At 37.5% G+C, this 20,044-nt stretch overlaps 1 protein-coding gene across 2 annotated transcripts in view; it reads left to right on the top strand.

Annotated features, from left to right (window-relative positions):
- Window positions 1-13,661, top strand: part of PARP8 (poly(ADP-ribose) polymerase family member 8) — a 112,636-nt gene extending 98,975 nt beyond the window's left edge. For both annotated transcript variants that reach the window (XM_079330690.1, XM_079330691.1), the window contains 10 exons: window positions 1,483-1,548; window positions 2,632-2,699; window positions 3,008-3,056; window positions 3,772-3,884; window positions 4,052-4,124; window positions 5,017-5,086; window positions 7,111-7,187; window positions 8,074-8,143; window positions 11,572-11,656; window positions 12,263-13,661. In XM_079330690.1, the coding sequence (XP_079186816.1) occupies window positions 1,483-1,548; window positions 2,632-2,699; window positions 3,008-3,056; window positions 3,772-3,884; window positions 4,052-4,124; window positions 5,017-5,086; window positions 7,111-7,187; window positions 8,074-8,143; window positions 11,572-11,656; window positions 12,263-12,365 (774 nt within the window). In that variant the 3' untranslated portion in view covers window positions 12,366-13,661. The remainder of the gene's footprint in view (window positions 1-1,482; window positions 1,549-2,631; window positions 2,700-3,007; window positions 3,057-3,771; window positions 3,885-4,051; window positions 4,125-5,016; window positions 5,087-7,110; window positions 7,188-8,073; window positions 8,144-11,571; window positions 11,657-12,262) is intronic.
- The last annotated feature ends 6,383 nt before the right edge of the window (window positions 13,662-20,044 follow it).

Raw genomic sequence — 20,044 nt, 5'->3', positions numbered from 1 at the left:
TCTGACAAATTACTTGAATATAGATTTGTCCTGGTTCTGGCCAGGACATGTTAATTTTTGTAGTAATAGAATGGGGCATGGCTGAGACCCAGAGGTTATTCTTTACCACCTCACATCATTGCTGGGAGCAGGGGGAAAGGATTCTCTTCCAGGGAAAAGAGGGAAAACAGTTCCCATTTTACTTGGCAGAGGGAGCAGTTGGATATTGTTTAGTGCTGTTTTGTTGCTGTTTCCAGCTGATTGTTCTTACAGTCCACCCCTGATCTTTACATTTGTTCCTTCCAATTCTCTTCTCTGTCCCACAGCAGAGGGGAGGTGGAAGGAGGAGGGGGAAGGGGATAGTGAACAGTGCTTGGTTTTAGAGGGAACACTACATTGGAGAATGCCATTCCTAAACCATGACAACAAGACTGTAGATTATGTTTAAGCCAAGAAACTCTTCTAAGGGACAAATTCTAGATGCAAAATTTTATATTCCATGTGTTTTTAACTCAATGTGCATATTGGACAAAAAAAGAAAGATGACCTTTGAGAGATAGAGGTCATGTAAGACAGAGGTTTTCATGTCCCTCATTTCATTCTTAGAAATATCATTTCTGTCACCTCATTTTCTCATTGCAAGCAAGTTATTTCCTTATATGTAATTTTATCAGATGCTGGTAGTTGAGTTTTGTACAAGCATCAGTTTTGATGTCAAGAATTGTGCTTGCATTACCTGCTCCTTGGTCTCCAAATGCTGCCTTTGAGGAAAGCCCAGAAGGTGTGAATATTCCATCTCTTAGAGCCATCTCCCCAGAGGCACAGAGGAGAGCTTGGCATGTCCTGCCCTGGGATGCAGCTCACTCTTTCTGAACAAAGGCCAGCAGCAGGAGTGGTTGTTCAGGAGAGGCTGAGGTGTTCTGTAGTGTTGGCAAGCCCTGAATTTGGGGAGCAGTGGAGCTGTGCAGTGGTGGAGCATGGGCTGTTGAGCTGTGCACTCAGTACAGGAGGAGCTGCCTGGTTGTGGCTGCCAAGGAGAGAGTGGTCAGCAGAGATCAGGGTGAGGCAGAGGGATCACTGAAGGACTTAAGTTTTACAGACCTGCTAGCAGAGGAAACACATCTGTTTATTTAAAGTCACATCTTTTATTTGAAAAGTCTGTTTGGGTCACTGCATTATTTACTGCATGAGCATGTTGTCCAAATAACTGTGTTTGGTTACAAATATTTGTTTAAAAATATTGATTTTTAAGTGTTTTGGAGATCCCCATAAAATTCAAAGAAGAAAGGTTATAACAGTATTTTTTCATGAAATTTTTCTGGATGATAAATGAAAGTCCATGTATGAGGTGGAAGAAAACTAATGGTTAGAAATGTTTGAAAGAATTTATTTGCCCAACATTTCTTCTAGCTTTGGTTTTATACACACTCAAAGAATTCAGGTTTTTTTAGAGTCGAAGACTAATACTCTTTGAACTTATTTGTGTATTTTATGCCACATCAGAAGAAGAACTATGACCGAGTAATGAAGGCATTGGACAGTATCACTTCCATCAGAGAGATGACACAGGTAAATTTAAAACTATTTACCTAATGTAATCACCGTTTCTAGGACTTCAAAGATGTTTATATTGCCTGCCTAGGGTAGGTTGGGAAGTCAGTAGTATCAACTCTGTCCTACATAACTGTAACAACATTGAAGAGTTCATTCAAAATATCCCTAACGCCAGTTAAATAAAAGTAATGAAGTAGAACTCAACTTTTTTGAAGTTTAAGTAAGAGATAATAACAGCAGAATGAGACATGGTAATGAGGTAATCACCAAATGCTGCATTTCTGGAACTATCAAAGCCAGAAACCTTTACTTGCAAAGCAAAATAAATTGATCTTGTGTACATGTTCTGAATGGTAGTCTGAATTACATGATATTTATTTATATTATGGCAAAATTTTCGATCAGCTTAGTTGGGGACTTGGAAGGTTGGGTCTCTTGGGTTTTTTTGGGTGAAGAATGTATAGACAGGAATAAAATAAATTGAAAATTAAAAGATACATTTTTTTGTTAATTTGTGTAACATCTTATAAAAATTTTAAAAATCAAGTGTTTCTGTAATTTCTTGTGATGTCTTCTGAAAATAAAAAATAATTACTATTCTGAATTTTTTTAAATGTTAAAACAATTTTTAATTTTAATGAGTTTTGAAGGGATACTTTGCATTGTGATTGAAATCAAGAACAGTTTTCAAAGAAATTATAATATGACATGGTATTTATACCTTGAAACAATTAAAAATACCAAAGTGGATTATTTTGTGGTTTTTTGAGAGACTTAATTTTGTGAAGTTCCAGTCCAATTTCTTAATCAAGATCCACACAAAAATAGATGTCTTCTGTTCTCCCTGAGATCACCAATGTTAGCTGTAATATAGTAATTTTGATGCTAATTATATGCTTATTATCTTACTCCAGGGAAAATAATTGCTGTATTAATTCTTGTTGTCAAAACACATTTATAACTCTACTATGCTGTGTATCAGTAAAGCTGTGATTTAAACTCAATAATGAGCCCCATGTGTTCATTTTAGTAGATGAAATCATGGGCAATGTAACATACAAAATTCAACCAAGAAATAACATAATTACTCTTTTCTAGGCACCTTACTTGGAAATAAAGAAGCAGATGGATAAACAAGACCCACTTGCACATCCTCTTCTACAATGGTATAAAGTTGATTCACATGAGATGATAATTATTAAAGTATCATTTGTAATGAGTAATCACTTGACCAGTGTAATGGAGTATAAGGTTAGCCTAATAATTAATGTTGTTATTTTCAACTGCAGCTATTCTGGACTGTTTCTGGACCTCATCTGGGTCCTCTGATCTCATTTTCTAGTTAAGGTTTGGCCTATTTCCATCTCATAGGTTTAGAGGCCTGCAGCTGGGTGCTTTGTGATTGCCATTCATAATAAATTTTTAAGAAGTTCAGTTTGATTACCACATCTAATACATCTGTTTCTTATTTTAGGGTTATTTCTAGTAACAGATCACATATTGTGAAGCTACCAGTGAATAGGGTAAGTGTCTGTGGATTCTCTTACTATTTTCTGATTTTTTATGGCTTGTATTAACATTTTAGGTGGGAGTTTATTAGCAAAACGTAGGTGTCTTCATTCAAACTGATGGCACAAACTCCCTTAATAGACAAGGCAGTTTCAGGCCATGATTTTTAGAAACATATCTGAGTATCTGAAATAGGTCAAGGGAATCATGTTCATTGAAAAACCTATTTGAGGTGAGTAGCTCAAATTCAGGTGTCTTATTGTTTGAGATTGGGTGAGAAAAAATCACTTTTTGTTTTGTTACCATATAGAATATTAGATGCAGAATTGTACAGAAAGCAGTGCACACAAACATGATGTACCAGGTGATCCACATCTAAGTAACCTCTGATTAAGGCAGAGTAATATGCAGTTTTCCAAATAGCCTTAATTCAAAGCCAGGTCTGATCAGAATACTGTAATGAAATTGTTCAGTTTAATTACTAGAGCCATTTTAAATTGGTTTCAAAAATTTCCATATGTTTCGTAAACTGAAAGTAATTTTTACTGTTTGATTTCAGCTTGAAACTGTGGAAGTGAGACCAGTTTCAGCTTTGTTGATGCAGTTATTTAGATGCAGTCAGTGTACTGTATGTGGATAAGCATGGTATCTTAAGGATTGCCATCAGAGAATTACAGCAATTTCATATTAATCAACTTGTCTTCACATGTGCACTCTTATATTTTACAGCAACTGAAGTTTATGCACACTCCCCACCAGTTCCTTCTTCTCAGCAGTCCACCAGCCAAAGAATCCAATTTCAGAGCTGCTAAAAATCTCTACGGAAGTACCTTTGCATTTCAGTGAGTACATATATTCATAATAACCAAAGGTTATTGAAATGCCATGATATTCTTTGCTTCTGGCATTTGAGGTTTGCAGCTGTGAATCTGCTGTTTTAAAGGATTTCTGATGTCATTTTTGCATTTTACACTGTGAATTTTACCGCTCTCTTTTTAATTTTATTCAGTGGTTCACACATTGAAAACTGGCATTCCATCCTGAGGAACGGCTTAGTTGTTGCTTCCAATACGAGGCTGCAGGTAAATAGACAAAATTAGATTAGATATTAGATAGATAGATAGATAGATAGATAGATAGATAGATAGATAGATAGATAGATAGATAGATAGATATGGATAGATAGATAGATAGATAGATAGATAGATAGATAGATAGATAGATAGATAGATAGATAGATAGATAGATAGATAGATTGATTTAGATAACCTGGGCTTGCTTGGTTACATACTAGCTTTGGCAAGTTTTCAGGAGGGTTCATTCTGGTAACCATACAGCTGGGAAAAGGGTTGATTTCAAATAGTGTCTCATTTCCTGGAAAAAGTACTTTTCTGATGCAATAAAGATGAAGTAATGTGGCTGCTAAAAGGTCTAGAAAATCGCTTTGTGGGATCAGCGTTTCAGTTTTACGTTGCAGAGCAGCACCTCCAGGAGGTTTGGCTCGGTACTGCTTACACAGAGCTAAAGAAAGGCAGAGCTGCCTGAGCTGCCTCCGTGTCATGGGACCCGGGAAAAGTGCAAAGTGGGCACCAGAGAGACTGGGGAGCTCTAATCCAAAATATTTTAGCATTGTGGTTTTGGCTGCTCCCGCCAGAGCTGAGTCCATGTGCCTTGGAAGAGGATCCCAGGGCATATTTGGTCATGTACAGGAACAGTGTTTGTAGGCATCCTCCAAAGTAATATTAGGTTTTAAATCATAAACTTCAATTTTATATATAAATATTAAGTAAAATTTTGTTTGGGCATCTAGTTTAGCTCTGGGCATGATTTTTTAAATTACTTCTTTGAACACTGTTAATTACCTAGCAATAAATTAGTAGTGTGGGCAAATGCATTATGACCTTTTTCTGTAATTATTATTATTTTGTCCAGGTAACCAAATTAATGCCCAATAATCACTCTGCTCTTTTTCAGCTCCATGGTGCAATGTTTGGAAGTGGAATCTACCTTAGTCCATTGTCAAGCATATCATTTGGTTACTCAGGTGATATTTATAAATCACTCTAAAGTTGGAGAAATATAGGGGTGCATCTTATTCTGCTTTTCTTACAGCTTCTGTGTTTAAAACATTGTATTGAAATTAATCTTAGTCAACCGTTTTTTAATTTATTCAAAAAAGAGAAAATCCTTTTTTTTCAATATAAATAGTAAGAAATTTAGAAAATTCCTTTGTTAAATACTGTCCTTATTTTTCAAGGTGCTTAAAATTCTTAAATTGATAGCTAATATTAGCTATAGATCAATAATATTAGCTAATATTGAAGTAAATATTAGCTAATGCTGAATGCTATATGTAGTGATGCAGATCTTGATGGTTCAGCTGAAATCCAACTTTGTGATTTTTTTCAATACCTGCCTAAGTCTAACTTCGCCTATAAATGTGTGGTCTCTTACAACTTGATCTGACAAAACAAATATTGATCAATAGACAAGTTAAACCCTGCATTTTTAAGAGTATTCCCAAGTATCACCATGTCAGGATTATTGCAGTTGAGTGTGTTTATTTTAGCCTCAGGAGGAGAAACATAATTTGTCCCACTAGTGAACCCTAAAGTGAGCTGTGTAGAGTTTTTAATGTAAAAATTAAATAAAAAATAATTTAAAGTAGCATATTAAAAAACAAGACACACGGATGTGTACATTGAGAAATTAAAAGAGGGGAATTTAAAATATGGTAACTTTCTTCTTTAGGTATTTATCATCTCACATATGACAGTGCAGATATATAGCTTAATGTGTGTTCATGTGCACATAGATGATTCTGAGAGTTTTAGTTATGTGTTCTGATACTCAGTGTTTCTAGGTCTAAGAGTGGTTTAGGAGCTCAACTTCTTGAGGTACTATTTGAGGAACTTCAACATGTTAGCTTGAGAAGCACTTTTAGCTTTTCAGAGATTACATGAGTATGAAGGCTTCTTAGGTCTCACTAAATGAGGGGTGGAAGTATCATTATCTAACAGAATGTCTTTCTTTTTGGACAATACTGCTTTGTCAACCTCAACAAAGTAGTTATTGTGTTATTGCTCCTCTCTCTGCCTGTCTTGGCACCTTTCATCCTGTCTTCTCCAGAAAGGAGGCTTGTGTTCCACTGAAGTGTGTAATCCTTGATGCCAATAAAAACTATGAAGGAGTCTTACACATTCTGTTCCTTCAAAGAGTTACATTTCCCCTTAATTCAGTTGTGTTTGCAAAGTGCCAAATAATGGAAGTATTCAAGGTCAAGTTAGGGTGGGCTCAGAGCAACCAGGTCTAGCAGCAAGTGTCCTTACCCATGCCAGTGGGGTTGGAACAAGATGGTCTCTAAGGTCCCTTCCAACCCAAACCGTTCTATGATTCTGTGAAATATGGGATGCTGGAAATTCAAGGAAGCCCCTACTATCATGCAAAACAGGAATTTTATATAAACCAACATGAGGGATGAGAATGAGATCTAAGGCACAAATGCAGATGTTTCAGTTTCTGAGATGGAGTTGAATCAGATGTGACTGACAAGTAATTTAATATTTTATGTGTAGATAAAGGGATCAAATCAAGGTAAATTTCAAAACTTAAATTGCCTATTTATACAAATTAATTAGATTTTTAATAAAATTCCATTAAATGTTAAAGATTAATATCTAAAGGTTTTTCTCTCACAATTTTTGCCTTCCCACCCACAGTAAATCAGCCTGAATAGGGTCAAGTGGACTGAGGACATGCTGACCTACAACCCCCTTAAGCTGCCACATAATATTCCTGATCTGAATTCAATGGCATTTAAGCTCAGGTTTATCTGCTTTTGCACCTACTTAATGCTAATTTGACTGGCCAGAGTCTTGCAATGCATGCAAAGGTACCTGTAATTTTTAGGATTTGTACTGGGTTATTCTGTGACAGGGTTAACCACATTTTGAGTGCCATGCAAAAGACTGTGATTCCCAATGTACTATCTCTTTCATTTTCATACGTAACTCTGCTTTCTGTGGTATTTATGGCCCAGGGTATCTTACATGATTTTGATATTCCTAGGGATGAACAAGAAGCAGCAGAAGGTGTCAGCTAAAGATGAACCAGCTTCAGGCAGTAAGGGCAGTAATACATCACAGGTATGGTACATCAACTATCTCTGGAAGATTTGTAGGATTTATTATTGGGAACTCAGTAGCTGGAAAAGAGGTAATACTTCCTTTGTGCAAGTTACCAGTGTTATTGCATCGAATGAAATCAACAACTTCAGAGATTGCAATTATCAAATACAGCCCAAGTGCTCTAGTAAAAATTTAGAGAACATATTGCAATGCAGATCTTATGCAGTTCTTTTCCAAAAGGAACAACTTTGGAAGAGAGTGAAAATGAAATACAGATTGCATTATAACCCCTGGCAATCCCTTGGCTTCTGAGTTTTAGACTTCCAGAGCAATGATGCAAAAGAAATTGAGAATGTTTATTGATAGGAAATGAGCAGCATTTAATTTACAGCAAGTAATGTTCCCTTTTTCACAATTTTTACTTGTTAAACCATTGCAGTTCTTCTGGATCTAAAGCAAATTTGCAGTATTTGTGCATAGGGCTAAATTTCAAGAAGAATCTTACATTTGTCTCCATGATCAGCACATAGAAATTATAGAATAATCTGGCTTTGGAGGATGGATTGGCATGTCCTAGTAGAAGCTCTCAGAAGTAGGAAAGCAAATAAAATATCAGGGCAGTGACCAAAAATTAGTGATTAAATTCATCTTTCTTTTCTGATATCAATTTGTTTATCAGTAGCATTGATAATATTTTCACTTTTGTAATAATTAGGAACTTTTGGATATTATTTTTCTGGATAAAGGAGTTCAAATCTCTCCTACAATAATGCGAATAGTAATAGGGTTTTTTAAGTAAATTATATTGCATTTAGAAATAAAATAGAGACATTTTAGAAAGACTGACTCTACCTTTGCTTGTTATACTGCACTAATTCTATTTTCTCACTTTCTTACATCTCAGTCACAGAAGAAAGGACAGCAGTCACAATTTTTGCAAAGCCGTAACTTAAAATGCATAGCCTTATGTGAAGGTAAGCTGAAAGCCCTTGTGAAGCTATTCTAGTCTGACCACAGGATGCACAGGATACAGGGGCAAATCAGTGGAAGGTTTAGTTGTTTTTTTAGGTAAGAAACTACTGGTAGGTGTAGGAGTAGCTGCTCAACAGCTGACCTTTTTCCTTCAGTAAGAATATTTTCCCTCTTTAAATAGAACCTGTAGCAAATGCTGAATTGTCCTGGAGTGTCACATATATATGTAATGACTGATCATCTGCTCTGTGTTTCAAATGTGATCCTCTTCCTAAGCCATCAAGAAAAGCAAAAAGTCGTGTCCTTCATTTGAAACATTGATTTCTTGCAAGCTCTTGACAAATGCTTTAAATGTATAAAAGTCAGAAAGAAAACACCTTTCATATAGAATTTCCAAATAATTTTTCACTCTTCAAACAAAGCATACTGATCATCTGGCAACCAGTATGTTCTCTTTGTTTGCTTCAAAAATTTTGGGAAATTAAGCTCTAATGCTTTTGTACAGTCATTCTTGAAAGAATTGGTTGTTCTTTTAATAAACAGTGAAACCTCAGCAGGTTTCGAGAACAAATTATGACATATGAATAACAAGTGCACCCATAGTTAGCTCTAGTCTTAGAAATTATATTAACCCAATTTGCCTGTCATTTGGAGCATTTGTTTGTTTTAAAAAGTGAAAATTAAGACAGAAGGTGGAAAATGTGTTGTTTCAAAATAGAAGCTTTTAGCTGTACATGACTAAGGATCTGTAAGTTGACATGAAAATGCAATTTGAACTGTACAGAAAAATTTAAAGAAATTAATTCTAAAAATTCCATAAGGAACAAAATTAATTACTTGGCCTCTAATGCCTGAATTTTTAAATGTAAATTACATCTTTCACAAGGACTTTTTCATCCATGTTGTTATTTCCTTGCTCTTATTAATGATTACTAATTCTATGAATGAATTTCAAATATGTGGTAAAATGCATGTTGCATCTTTCATACTTCATTTCTCTGTGTAGAGAAGGTGGTTTAGGGGAGATGATAAATAAAGATTTTATGTAAAATTAATTACAAGAAAAATTAGTTTAAAATTGCAATTCATGAAAGAAATAGTATCAAAATTGAGTATGCATGCAGTTACATTAGTGTTAGAATAAAATAAACGAGGCTGCTTCACTTGTAAGGGACCTATGATTGTCACCCAAGTCCAGTCCAGGCCAACTCAGGGCTGCCCCTGTTAAGGCATGTCATTAAGAGCATTGTTTAAATGCCTCTTGAACACCGCTGACAGGTTGGGCACATCAACCACTCTCTAGGAAGCCAGGGTATGATCAGCTGTTACAGTTGAGTTTTAGCTTTTTTTTTGCTTTTTTTTTTTTATATTTTTTTCCCCCAGCCAGCAGCCAAGCCCCACACAGCCACTCTCACTTTCCCCCAGCAAGGCAGAGGAGAGAGTCCAAAGGGGAGAAGGCAGAAAGCTCATGGGTTGAGATAAAGACAGGTTAAGAGGGAAAGCAAGAGCCCTGCACACAAGCAAAGCAAAAAAAAAAAAAAAAAAATTATTTCACTGCTTCCCACAGGCAGGCAGCTGTTCAGACATCTCCAGGAGAGCCCAGGCCCATCACATGTAGAGGTTACTTGGGAAGACTAACACCATCACTCAAATGTTCCCCCCTGCCTCCTTCTTCCCCTTCTTTATATTCTGAGCATGATGTCACACGGTCTGGAATATCCCTCTGGTCAGCTGGGTCACCTGTCCTGGCTGTCTCCTGCCAGCCTCCTGTGAATCCCCAGCTTCCTTGGAGGGTGGCAGCATGAGAAGCAGAAAAGGCCTTGGATGGCTCTGTGTGAGCCCTGCTCAGCATAACAAAAATATCTCTGTACTGTCAACACTGTGTTCAGCACAAATGCAAAAACTGCCCCATGACAGTCACTGGGAAGAAAATTAACTCTACCCGAGTCTAACCCAGCATACCACCCTCTCAGTAAAGAAATGCTTTGAAATGTGCAGTCCAAACCTCCCCCAGCACAGCTGTGAATCATTCCCACACATCCTGTCACTGCACACCAGGGAGAGGTGCTCAGCACCTCCCTGAGCCCTTCCCCTCCTCAGGAAGCTGCAGAGAGTGCTGAGTCACTCCTCAGCCTCCTTTTCTCCAAACCACACAAGCCACATTCCTCCACCAGTCTCTAGGACAGGTTTTCCAGCCCTCCCAGCTTTGTTTCCCTCCTCAGGATGCTCTGAAGGACCTTCCCACCCTTCTCCCTCAGGGCTCACGCTGAGGCTGCGCCAAGGCTGAGCCCAGCAGGACCATCCCCTCCAGGGCTGTGCTGTGGTCAGTGTCTGGGATGGGGCTTGTCCTCTGCTGACCCACAGAGCCCAGCCCCAGCCAGCCCCAGCTCCCTCTGCAGCTGTGCAGCCCCTCCTCTCCCACTGCACCCCTGGGCTCCATGTCACTCCATCCCAGGTGCAGAATTCAGCATTTACACCTGCCAAATTTCACCCCATTTAGGATTGTTCAGTCCAATCAGCTAGATTCCTCTGCAAAACCTCTTTTCCTTCCTAAGACCCAGCACCACCTCCAGATTGGGTATCAGCACACTTGCTACAGGTGCATTCCCCTGCTGCATCCAGATGGTGCTGAACACTCAGAACAGAACTGGCCCTGGAGTGGAGCCCTGAGGAACTGCACTGGTGTGACCAGTCACCAACCAAACCTTGTCCCTTTCACACTGGGCTCAGTCCCTCAGCCAGTTCCTCACCCACACCACTAACCTGCTCATCCCACAGCTGGACTGCACGTCCAGAAGGATGCTCTTCAAATGCATTTAAATATCTTCAAATGGAGATTGATGGTATAGCTTCTAGTTAGCCATAAAAAGCTTTCTTTCCTGTGTTGTCCTCATTCTTCTGGTAAGCAACATATCATCAAATACACAGAGCAAGTTTTGGCAAGATTTTTGAACCTTTTCAGTCATAATTGCTACTTGTTCTAAATATTTGGTAGTATTGCACATCCCAAATCTGCCATATAGCAGTTTCAGGCTTTGTCTTAAGCATCTTGGATTTGGATCAGCCATCACCAAACACAAATATCTGTTCCAAATGCTGAATAGATGTCTCAGACCCTCCTTAACACCCCTATGGTGTTAAATTCAGTTTTTAATATATGCATTTTTTAAGCTTTCATTCCATTTAACAACCTGCTTCCATACATCAAGCACCTGTATTTTCAGAAAAGTATATTTTGGAAACAAGAATCAAGTTATTCTCCCTTTTTTGTACTAGCAGCCAGCTCAAATTCTGCACTGCCACATAGATATGTAGAGGAAAGCTGCACATTCCCAAAAAGCTATTTAAAATGTATAAAGCCCAAAATCTTTTAGAGCAGTGTTTTCAAGGCATGTTTTCATCATCATGAAATTTATTCTTTCTCTGATAGTGATAACCTCACCTGATCTGCACAAACATGGGGAGATATGGGTAGTTCCCAACACGGATCACGTGTGTACAAGATTTTTCTTTGTGTGAGTACAAATCTTCTCTTAACATTCAACTTCATACGAGACCTTTTTCTTATATTGCTTCCAATAGTTGTAATTAAATTAAAGACATTTCTTCCTAATTCTGTTCAGTATTCCTTCACTGTACTTACTTGTGCTAGAAATGTATGGATAAGCTAGTGTCAAAAGGTTTGGTAGATGTCTTGTTTTAGTACAAATGCACAGAAGAGTTCATGATTTTTCCTATTCAGTGGCATTACTTCATGGTATAGTAAGTGTGTCCATGAAATATAATTTCTGTTTGGCTGTGTGTATTTAAGCTGAGGAATTCATTAAAGGCTTCCTGTCTATGCTGTGAGCATTTCCCACCTTTCACCTAACACTTGTCCCCTTTGGGTCCTTGTGGCTTATTCAGCCTCAGGGTTTCAGTGAATGGCAGCCTTACCACCTCCCACTCTCCAGAGTTTAGGATCTGCATATGAAGATGAAGCACAGCAGAGCTCTTCAGTAGAAACATTAACATAATGAAAAAGCACTTAGGGAATGAGAGTTTTTTGATGTTTTTATATAGATTAATAAAATACTAATATGATATTATTATCTGTACCTTCTTTTTTTTTTTTTTTTTAGTTATGAAGATGGTCAAGTGGGTGATACAAGTATAAATACACAGGAACCAAACATTCATAAAGAGATTCTTCGAGTCATTGGCAATCAAACTGCTACTGGTTAAAAGGACCACTCTTATTTAATTGATGTGAAGCCTTCCTCAGTCTCAAAGCTGGATTTTGAACTGAAGAAGATGCAAAAAAATAATTTATTATTACTACACTAAGCAAATTAACCATTTGAATACTTACTGTTTTCTTACTTAGTATTTCGTATCTCATCAAAATACCTGAGATGGTATCAATTAGCAATTGTAGGGGTGCAAAGTCTATTATTATACTAAAACAATTAATAATTAAACAGGCATTGGGGTTGCTCACAATAAACAGACATTAAAAGGACTTTTGTGCTGATATTTTTATACTAAACTTCAATTGGAAGTTTTAGTACTGTATACTGGTATTTTAAATTTAGAATGACTGAATTATAAGTAAGAGAGAAGATTTTATAGCGGAGCACCTGTATTATGCAGGATACTTTGCAATAAGTAAAATATTCTCGTATTAAAACACAATAAAAGGTTGTCTGGAACATGTAAAATTGAAGAGATTGGTTACCTGCAGCTATCTTTGATCCTTTTTATTTTACACAAATGAAGCTAGCATTTAAACTCAAAGGTGAAAACAAGAATGCATTTTTTATTTACTGGGTGCAACAAAGCAAAATGAATGTGATGGTATATGTTCAGCTTTCTTTATCTTCTCTGAAGCACTGTCCTACCCATTAAGCAGCTCAGTTGCATTTTTTAATTATACAAGCCTAGGAAACACCTGGAAAACCTAAAGCTGTTAATTTCCTTTTTAGAATTTTTGTTTTTATAACTAGATTTTATAATTTCATTAGATCAACAAGGTTTTTTAATGTTTGCATCTTAACTTCAGTGAAACTGCTCTGTGATGAAATTTATCCACATATTTTAAAGTATATGCTGAGTTAAGGCTTTTACTTGGTTGAGTTGATTGTTGGTGCATCAGAAAATATATACAAATGCAAAATTCTACTGATTTTGTCTTGGTAAAATAGTTTTATTAATTAATTTATAAGCGATAAGAAATCAATTTAAATATCTCTGTCTTTTAAATTAACAACTGTTTTCTCCAAGTGAGTAGGATGGCAACACAGATAGAGAAAGGTCCAGTCTCCAAGAAAAAACCATACCCTGTGCCCTGATGAATGCCCTTGGCAGCCTCACGGTGGCTATTCTGAAGCATCAATCACACCCCTGAATATGGAGAGCAGTTCAACTTACCCATCTGTGCAACTACTACAAGCCACCTCAGAAAGCAAAAATAGACTGAAACCTCTCTTATGTTACTTTCATAATAAAGATAACTAAAGCACCAAATAACAGCACAACAGAGCACAGGTGTGTTTGTTTCTTTTAAACAGAACTGAATTAGATATGCTATAATGGGTGATTCCTTCTTTCTAGTTCATGCTACACTCCTGTATTACTTGCTGCAATTGAAGTGTCCTACAAGTAAAATAGTGGTGTTTGGCCTAGGAGCATATACCTGGGGATGTTTTTCAGCATTCTACACTTACTTGCTTTAGTTTTAGTTTTTCTGGGTTCATACTCAGACTTACTTGTAAAGCAAATTCTGTTTGCATATTCCCATTTTGCTGTTAGTTCTATTGACATGCACTCTCATTTGGTGGACCTCTAAATTAGAGAAGCACTACTCTAATTGTTGTCTTTCATGTTGGGACACAGGTTAACTTCTTGAAACAAAGAGGTTTCCTGAAAATTGTCTGTCTACATAAGGAGTGCCATAATGTGTCTGGAAAAAGTCAGTATAATTCAGAAGTGGAGCTGAAACCCTGGCATGGCCATCTCTGTGTAATGGTCCTGCCATATGTATCTGAATCACTCTGTTTTGCCTAACAAAAAGAAACTGGGAAGCAAGCTCACATTGCTGTTCTGATAGTCCACCACTCTGGGATGCCTCTTCAAAGAAAAACCTAGGAGAAAGAGAGATGACTGTGAGTGAGCTGGAGAAGCCAAGTAAACTGAATTTCCCCATCCCCTTAAGCTTGTAGCAGTCAGAAATAAAACCCTTGAAGGAAGGAATCTGAAGTGTAGCAATGCAAACCTCTGTTTGCATTTTGGGGTCATGATACTGGTCATGCATGATGCTATCATTAAGTATAACCCCAGGAAAGGGAAGGGAAAGGAAAAATGCATTACTGCCAAATGTTAAGACTGCTCAGAGGTTTATTTTACATGGATGAGCTACAGTAAGGGACAGTGTGGGGAAAACAGGACTCCAAGTTGTATGGAGGCCTCGCTGTTGTAAGGTGCCTGTCTCAGAGAGGGCTGTAGTGACCAACTTAAGGGGGGAAAAGAATGGTGAATAAAAGGTAGAATGTGACAAGCACGGGGGTTACAAGAGGGGAAGAGGGCAAAACCTTTCAGGGAGAAAGGTAGTTCTGAAGGGACATGAATGCATTAGCACGTGGTGCATGGCAGGGAAAGGGACTGGCAGAACCAAGCTGCAGCATGGGGATGCACAGCCCATGGCAGTGTGGGCAGCACCATGCTCAGGGCAACAGGACCACTTGGAAAGGTATCACTAGGCTACAGTGCAGAGACACAAGCCCAGTGTCACACATAAACAGCAACTGGAACAAAATTCTTTGCCAGAAACTCAGTCACATTTTTCTTTAGTGATATATTAATGAGAAACTTCCAAGGTATTGTATTATTTGCAGCTAAATTTGAATCTTCTGATCATTTAACAAAGTATTAGTTTTCATTATTTTTAAAAGATGAGGGGAATGAGGGATGTTCATTTGGTATCTGTTACTCAAAATTAAAAAATCCAAAGCTGAAACAAGGACTTTTGTCACCAAGAACTGGAATGAAAAGGCCTGAGGCTAAGATTTTCTTTAAAGGATTTATCCTTTAGGGTTTTATGTAAAGGTGGAAGTTGCATGTTCCCAAACACTTCCAAATAACTTATATTAACATGGATTCCAGGGGATAAAAAAGTAAAAATCTCGGGGTCATTTGAGCAAGACCCTGTGTTATGCCCAAATCCCTTGCATTTCCCTTCCTCTGTTACCATGCACAGAATACTGGGGATGGGCCAGACATGGTAACTCCTGCTGTAAAAGATGCAGGCTTTCCAGATGAAGCCAGAGATGGCTTTTAATCAAAGTAGAGCCCATGACGTCATTGCTGTCGCCATACCCAGTATGGAGCAATCAAGGGAGTTCTTGGTAAATAACCTTGTGACTTCTTGCTACATCCTAAACCAAATGCAAGCCTTCCTCATGGTGGAAAGGTCTGACAGAAAAAATATGCTAGTCCTTTAATGTTGCACCCTAATTGTGAATGCCATATTTATACTGCTAAGTATCTTAAACATTGAGAAAGGAATCCAGAAAGATGCTTTTAAATATTCCTTGAGATTCAAGCAAGTATATAGCATTCAAGGGCTAAATTAAGCAATTTGAGGTATCCCTTTCTATTATACAAATCAACATGGCCCTCTTCTTCAACAGTGCTACACTGTTTTGATAACCCAAATCTTGGCTTACTATTACTTACCATAAAGTAGCCAGGTTGTGTAATATTTTAGTTAATGTTTTACAGGAACTAGTCAATGACACTGGAATTTTTTAGGCTTAAATTTTTCCTCTACAGCCCTTGAAAAAACTCTTTAAAAAGCTGAATGATTTTAACACAATAGCTGTTGGTACTAAAAATGCATCTGGTGAATGATGCTAAGATTGCCCTTTTTTAATACAAAGTCACTCCAGAATAAGACTGTGCATAGATCAGTTAAGCTTTGCTTATAAATCTCTTACTACTGTTAAAACAATTAGCATATTTCCTAGAAGGATAAATGCAAAGTAGTAGAAAAAATCAAAAGGGAACAACTGAATAAGGAGATTCATGGTTTAGGAAGAGACACTAAAAAAACCCCAAACCCTAAGTAAAAGTAGTATCTAGTTACTTTAAAGCTATATTAATTTAGATGGATTTTTTTCTTGGCTCTGGGAAATGGAAGTGAGGTGCAAAGAACAGGAGCCATGACTCACCACGTGCAGCCTCTGCTGGCAGTGCTGCTGCAGCTGGAATGGCCCTGGCCACCCATTCTCTTCTCTCCTGTGGCACACAGCATCCTGTGGTGTTTTATTTGCAAAACTGAGGCATTGATCGGTTGTCTGTGCAATTTTTTTCATTACTAACACCACCTCAAGGTGAGGGATGAGCCTGTTGAGTAAACCGAGCAAGGTCTGTTGCTTGTAGAGCAGTTAGGATTCTGTGAAGCACTGGAAGATGTTCAGAAAGGATCTTAGTCCAGTCAGATGAATTTATTCCTTAAATAAATTCCACTCAGGAGTGGAATGACACGTGCTCCAGAAGGGGATAAATAAAAGGGGATAAATAAAAGGGGATAAATAAAAACGGGAAAGTTTTCTCCAAGCAGAGCGTCATTCTGTGTGCACCGTGCTGCATGAAATGCACAAGGATGTCGCCAGGAGTTTGAATTTCCCAGTTTATGTTTGGAAAGAGGTCTGAAAGCACTGACCTCTGCCTGTCCTGACATGTCAGTGTTGTAGTCCTGCCCACTGGCTGTAGCAACAGCCACTGGCAAGAGCTGAGGGAAGAGGACAGCTTGAACTGCTGCTCCATAGCATAGTTTGGATTGCATGCTCCTGCTGCGTTTCAGTCTGCCACAGAACAGCTACAGTGTAAATTACTGCCCATTACACTCTGCATTGGGATTTTGTATATGTACTAGGCATAAGGCTTTTGTAAAGGGAAAAACAATTAGTTTTTAGATGAACATATCTACTGTGTTGAAAACCTGTTGAGAAGATCGCATTAGACATTTATCAAAAAGTCAGTAAAAGTAGTCCTTATACATAGACATTTAATTTAATGTTCTAAAAAAAATTTTTTAACTTATCCAGTATATATTGTATCTTTGAATTTTAAAAACAGCCACTCCTTTATGTAAACATAAAATACACCAATGTTTCTTTTAACTCCATAGCCTTTTTTGTCTCCAGATAAATTTATTAAATTCTGTGCACAAAATCATACTGCAGCCTGCTATTTAGCCTATGGTGCCTTAGAGTTACTCAAATATTTAACAAAATGGAGATAATGTAAATACTGCCAGAAGATCACTAAGGCCAAATATTTTCTCTATTCACTTTTTACTGCACTTGCTTTCTATTGCTGTTTAAGCCTCTTTTATTCAGCTTTGTAACAGCTATAGCATTGTAGCCAATGTAAATGTTTACCTTCAATAAATCAGAATTTGTTCAACAAGCACTGGGCATTTGGGCACTATTTTGAGAACTCTGTTTGAAGTTAAATCAGCCATCTAAGAATTAAACTGCATCTGAAGCAGTTTCTTGACTTTTGCTAATCTCAATGACATCTAAAAATTATGCCATGCTTTTACACATGTTTTTGAAGTAAAATTTTTTTGCAGTAATCTTTTTAAAAACGCTTAGATGAACAGTAAAAACAGCTTTTCTTGCTGTGTTTATCTGAATGGGTTACCCAACTATAATAAAAGCATTATTTTACATGTACAGCATCATGAAATGCAAAAAGATGTCTCAAGATACTTTTTATAATTGCTTTTAAAGAAGTCCTCTGTTTTTCTGTAGAGCTGGTTTTGTCATGAAAACACAGTAAATATATGACAAACTGTGTCATACTTCAATGTGGCTATGTTTAAAGTATAAATACACATCTGCAACTCATAAAATATGCAGACATTAGTGGGACTGGTTATTAATTCTGTGAGTGTACTGTTTTTTTCACTGCCTGTGAGCTCATTTTAATTATATGGGTGGATGTAGCTTACAACTTTTGGAAGTTTTACCTTTCGTTTGTTAAATTTATTATTTTGTGATTGCATATTTTGGATTGAAAGAGTCAAAGTAGTACTTACTATTGCTTTGACTGCTGTGAATCGTATTACACAAATATGACTGTCAGAGAGACAAAAAGATACATCATTGCTACTCTAAATGACTGATAATTTGCCTTCAATTTAAGTGTAGAGGCTGGAGCTTGAATTCTCCAATAGAAGAGATATTCCAAAATTTGGGGATCTTAAATTTGGAAGCAGTAACTTCCAAACTCACAAAAGAAGAGCTGATAGTGGGGAAATCTCAGACCTGTAGAATTGGTATGCACAGAGAGCAGGAGGGACAGAATTTATATTTACTTTGGTTTAACTTGCTTCATTTCCAAGTGGCTACATCACAAGTTCCGTCAATATGCACCAATATTTAGTTTTCTGTTGAGGTCTTTGGTACATTGTATTCACCTGTTGAATAGCTCCATGTGGGACCCAAGAGATTAATAAAACAAACAGTAATTCACAGCAGTAAAAAAAAAAAAAAAAAAAAAAATTGCAATCAACAAGAGCTACTTTCAAATGCACACACTGCATTTTTAACTGGAGGAAGAGCAAAGTATCTCCTAAGAAAATATCACCATTGCAAAAAGGGAATACACCTTTCATTAAGCTGTGTTTGCACACTTGACCAACTCCTCTATTTTGGAATTAGTGTGCAGTACAGATTGGAGCAAGTAATTTTGCACAGGGGTCACAGCCTTGGCCTCCTCCAAGAGGGATTTGTCCTCCTGAAATACTGTGAGGCAACTTAAATAGAGCTGTGTCAAATGAATGAAGCCAGTAGCAGCTGAGGGACACAGCTTTGCTGTGCCCCAGCTCTCAGCACAGTGCAAATACTTTAAGAGAAGAAAACTTAAGGAATGAAGCAAAGGGTTCAGTGCCTTGCAAAAACCTACTGTCAAACAGGTGAAAAAAAAGGAACAGCACTTGGAAAAAAATATTACGTTGGCATTTTTATTAGATTTATTTATTGTAGATCCCTCAGGCTGATTTTCTTACATGTTGCAAACATTTTCCATTCACAGCTAAGGGGCAGAAGTGTAATTCAACACACAGAAACTGCAGCCTCTGTACAGGGCATAAGACCTTTTAGCATCAGCACTGTTTGTAGCAAACCCATGTGCAGCTATTGGATTCCAGCCAGTTCCAGAAAACTGGCATTTTGCAAGATGCTGAAGCTGTGGGAATTACACTAGCAGCAGGAACAGGGACTGCTGCAGAAGCAAGAACAGCACAAGTCTCCAGGGGCTGTGTCTGGAGCAAAATGCAGGAACTCCTGGCTTATGGTTTGCTCAACAAAAGCCAGAGCTTATCATCAGCAAAGCAATTCTAATTTGTAACTTTTAAAGAGAAAGCTTTCCATTGTTTGGGAGAAATGAGAAGGGGGAAAAAGTAATTTTCTTCAACCTGCTGTCCTGTACTGGATATTGAGTCTAGTAGCATGTCTGGGGCAGTGTCCCACTGTACTTGCATGCAGCAGGTTTATTTACAGCAGTAGTTAGCAAATTTCTTGGGGATCTCAGGCAGAATGAGGAATGTCACCATGTCAATTTTCTGACAATTCCTTGGAACAAGTAATATATTTTATATATATTCTAATGAGTCCGTACAGGCAGCATATTCCAGAAAGGGAATAGGTGATACTGTCTTTGCTGGTTTTCAAGTCTGATCAGACTGTTCTTCTTGTGTGAGCTGCTAAAAAAACAATTTTGCTGATTGCTTAAAAAAAAAAAGCAATTCCATCTCTCCTTATCTTTCCATCTCTCCTAGACAATAGTTTGCAGTGCAGGTGTGTTTCTGTTCCAACCATCTACTAAGGTTAATTCTGTATGAAGAAGTTCAAAGA

The sequence above is a fragment of the Erithacus rubecula genome, assembly GCF_903797595.1.
Source record: "Erithacus rubecula genome assembly, chromosome: Z".
Classification (NCBI taxonomy): domain Eukaryota; kingdom Metazoa; phylum Chordata; class Aves; order Passeriformes; family Muscicapidae; genus Erithacus; species Erithacus rubecula.
This window is presented reverse-complemented; position numbering and strand designations above follow the sequence as displayed.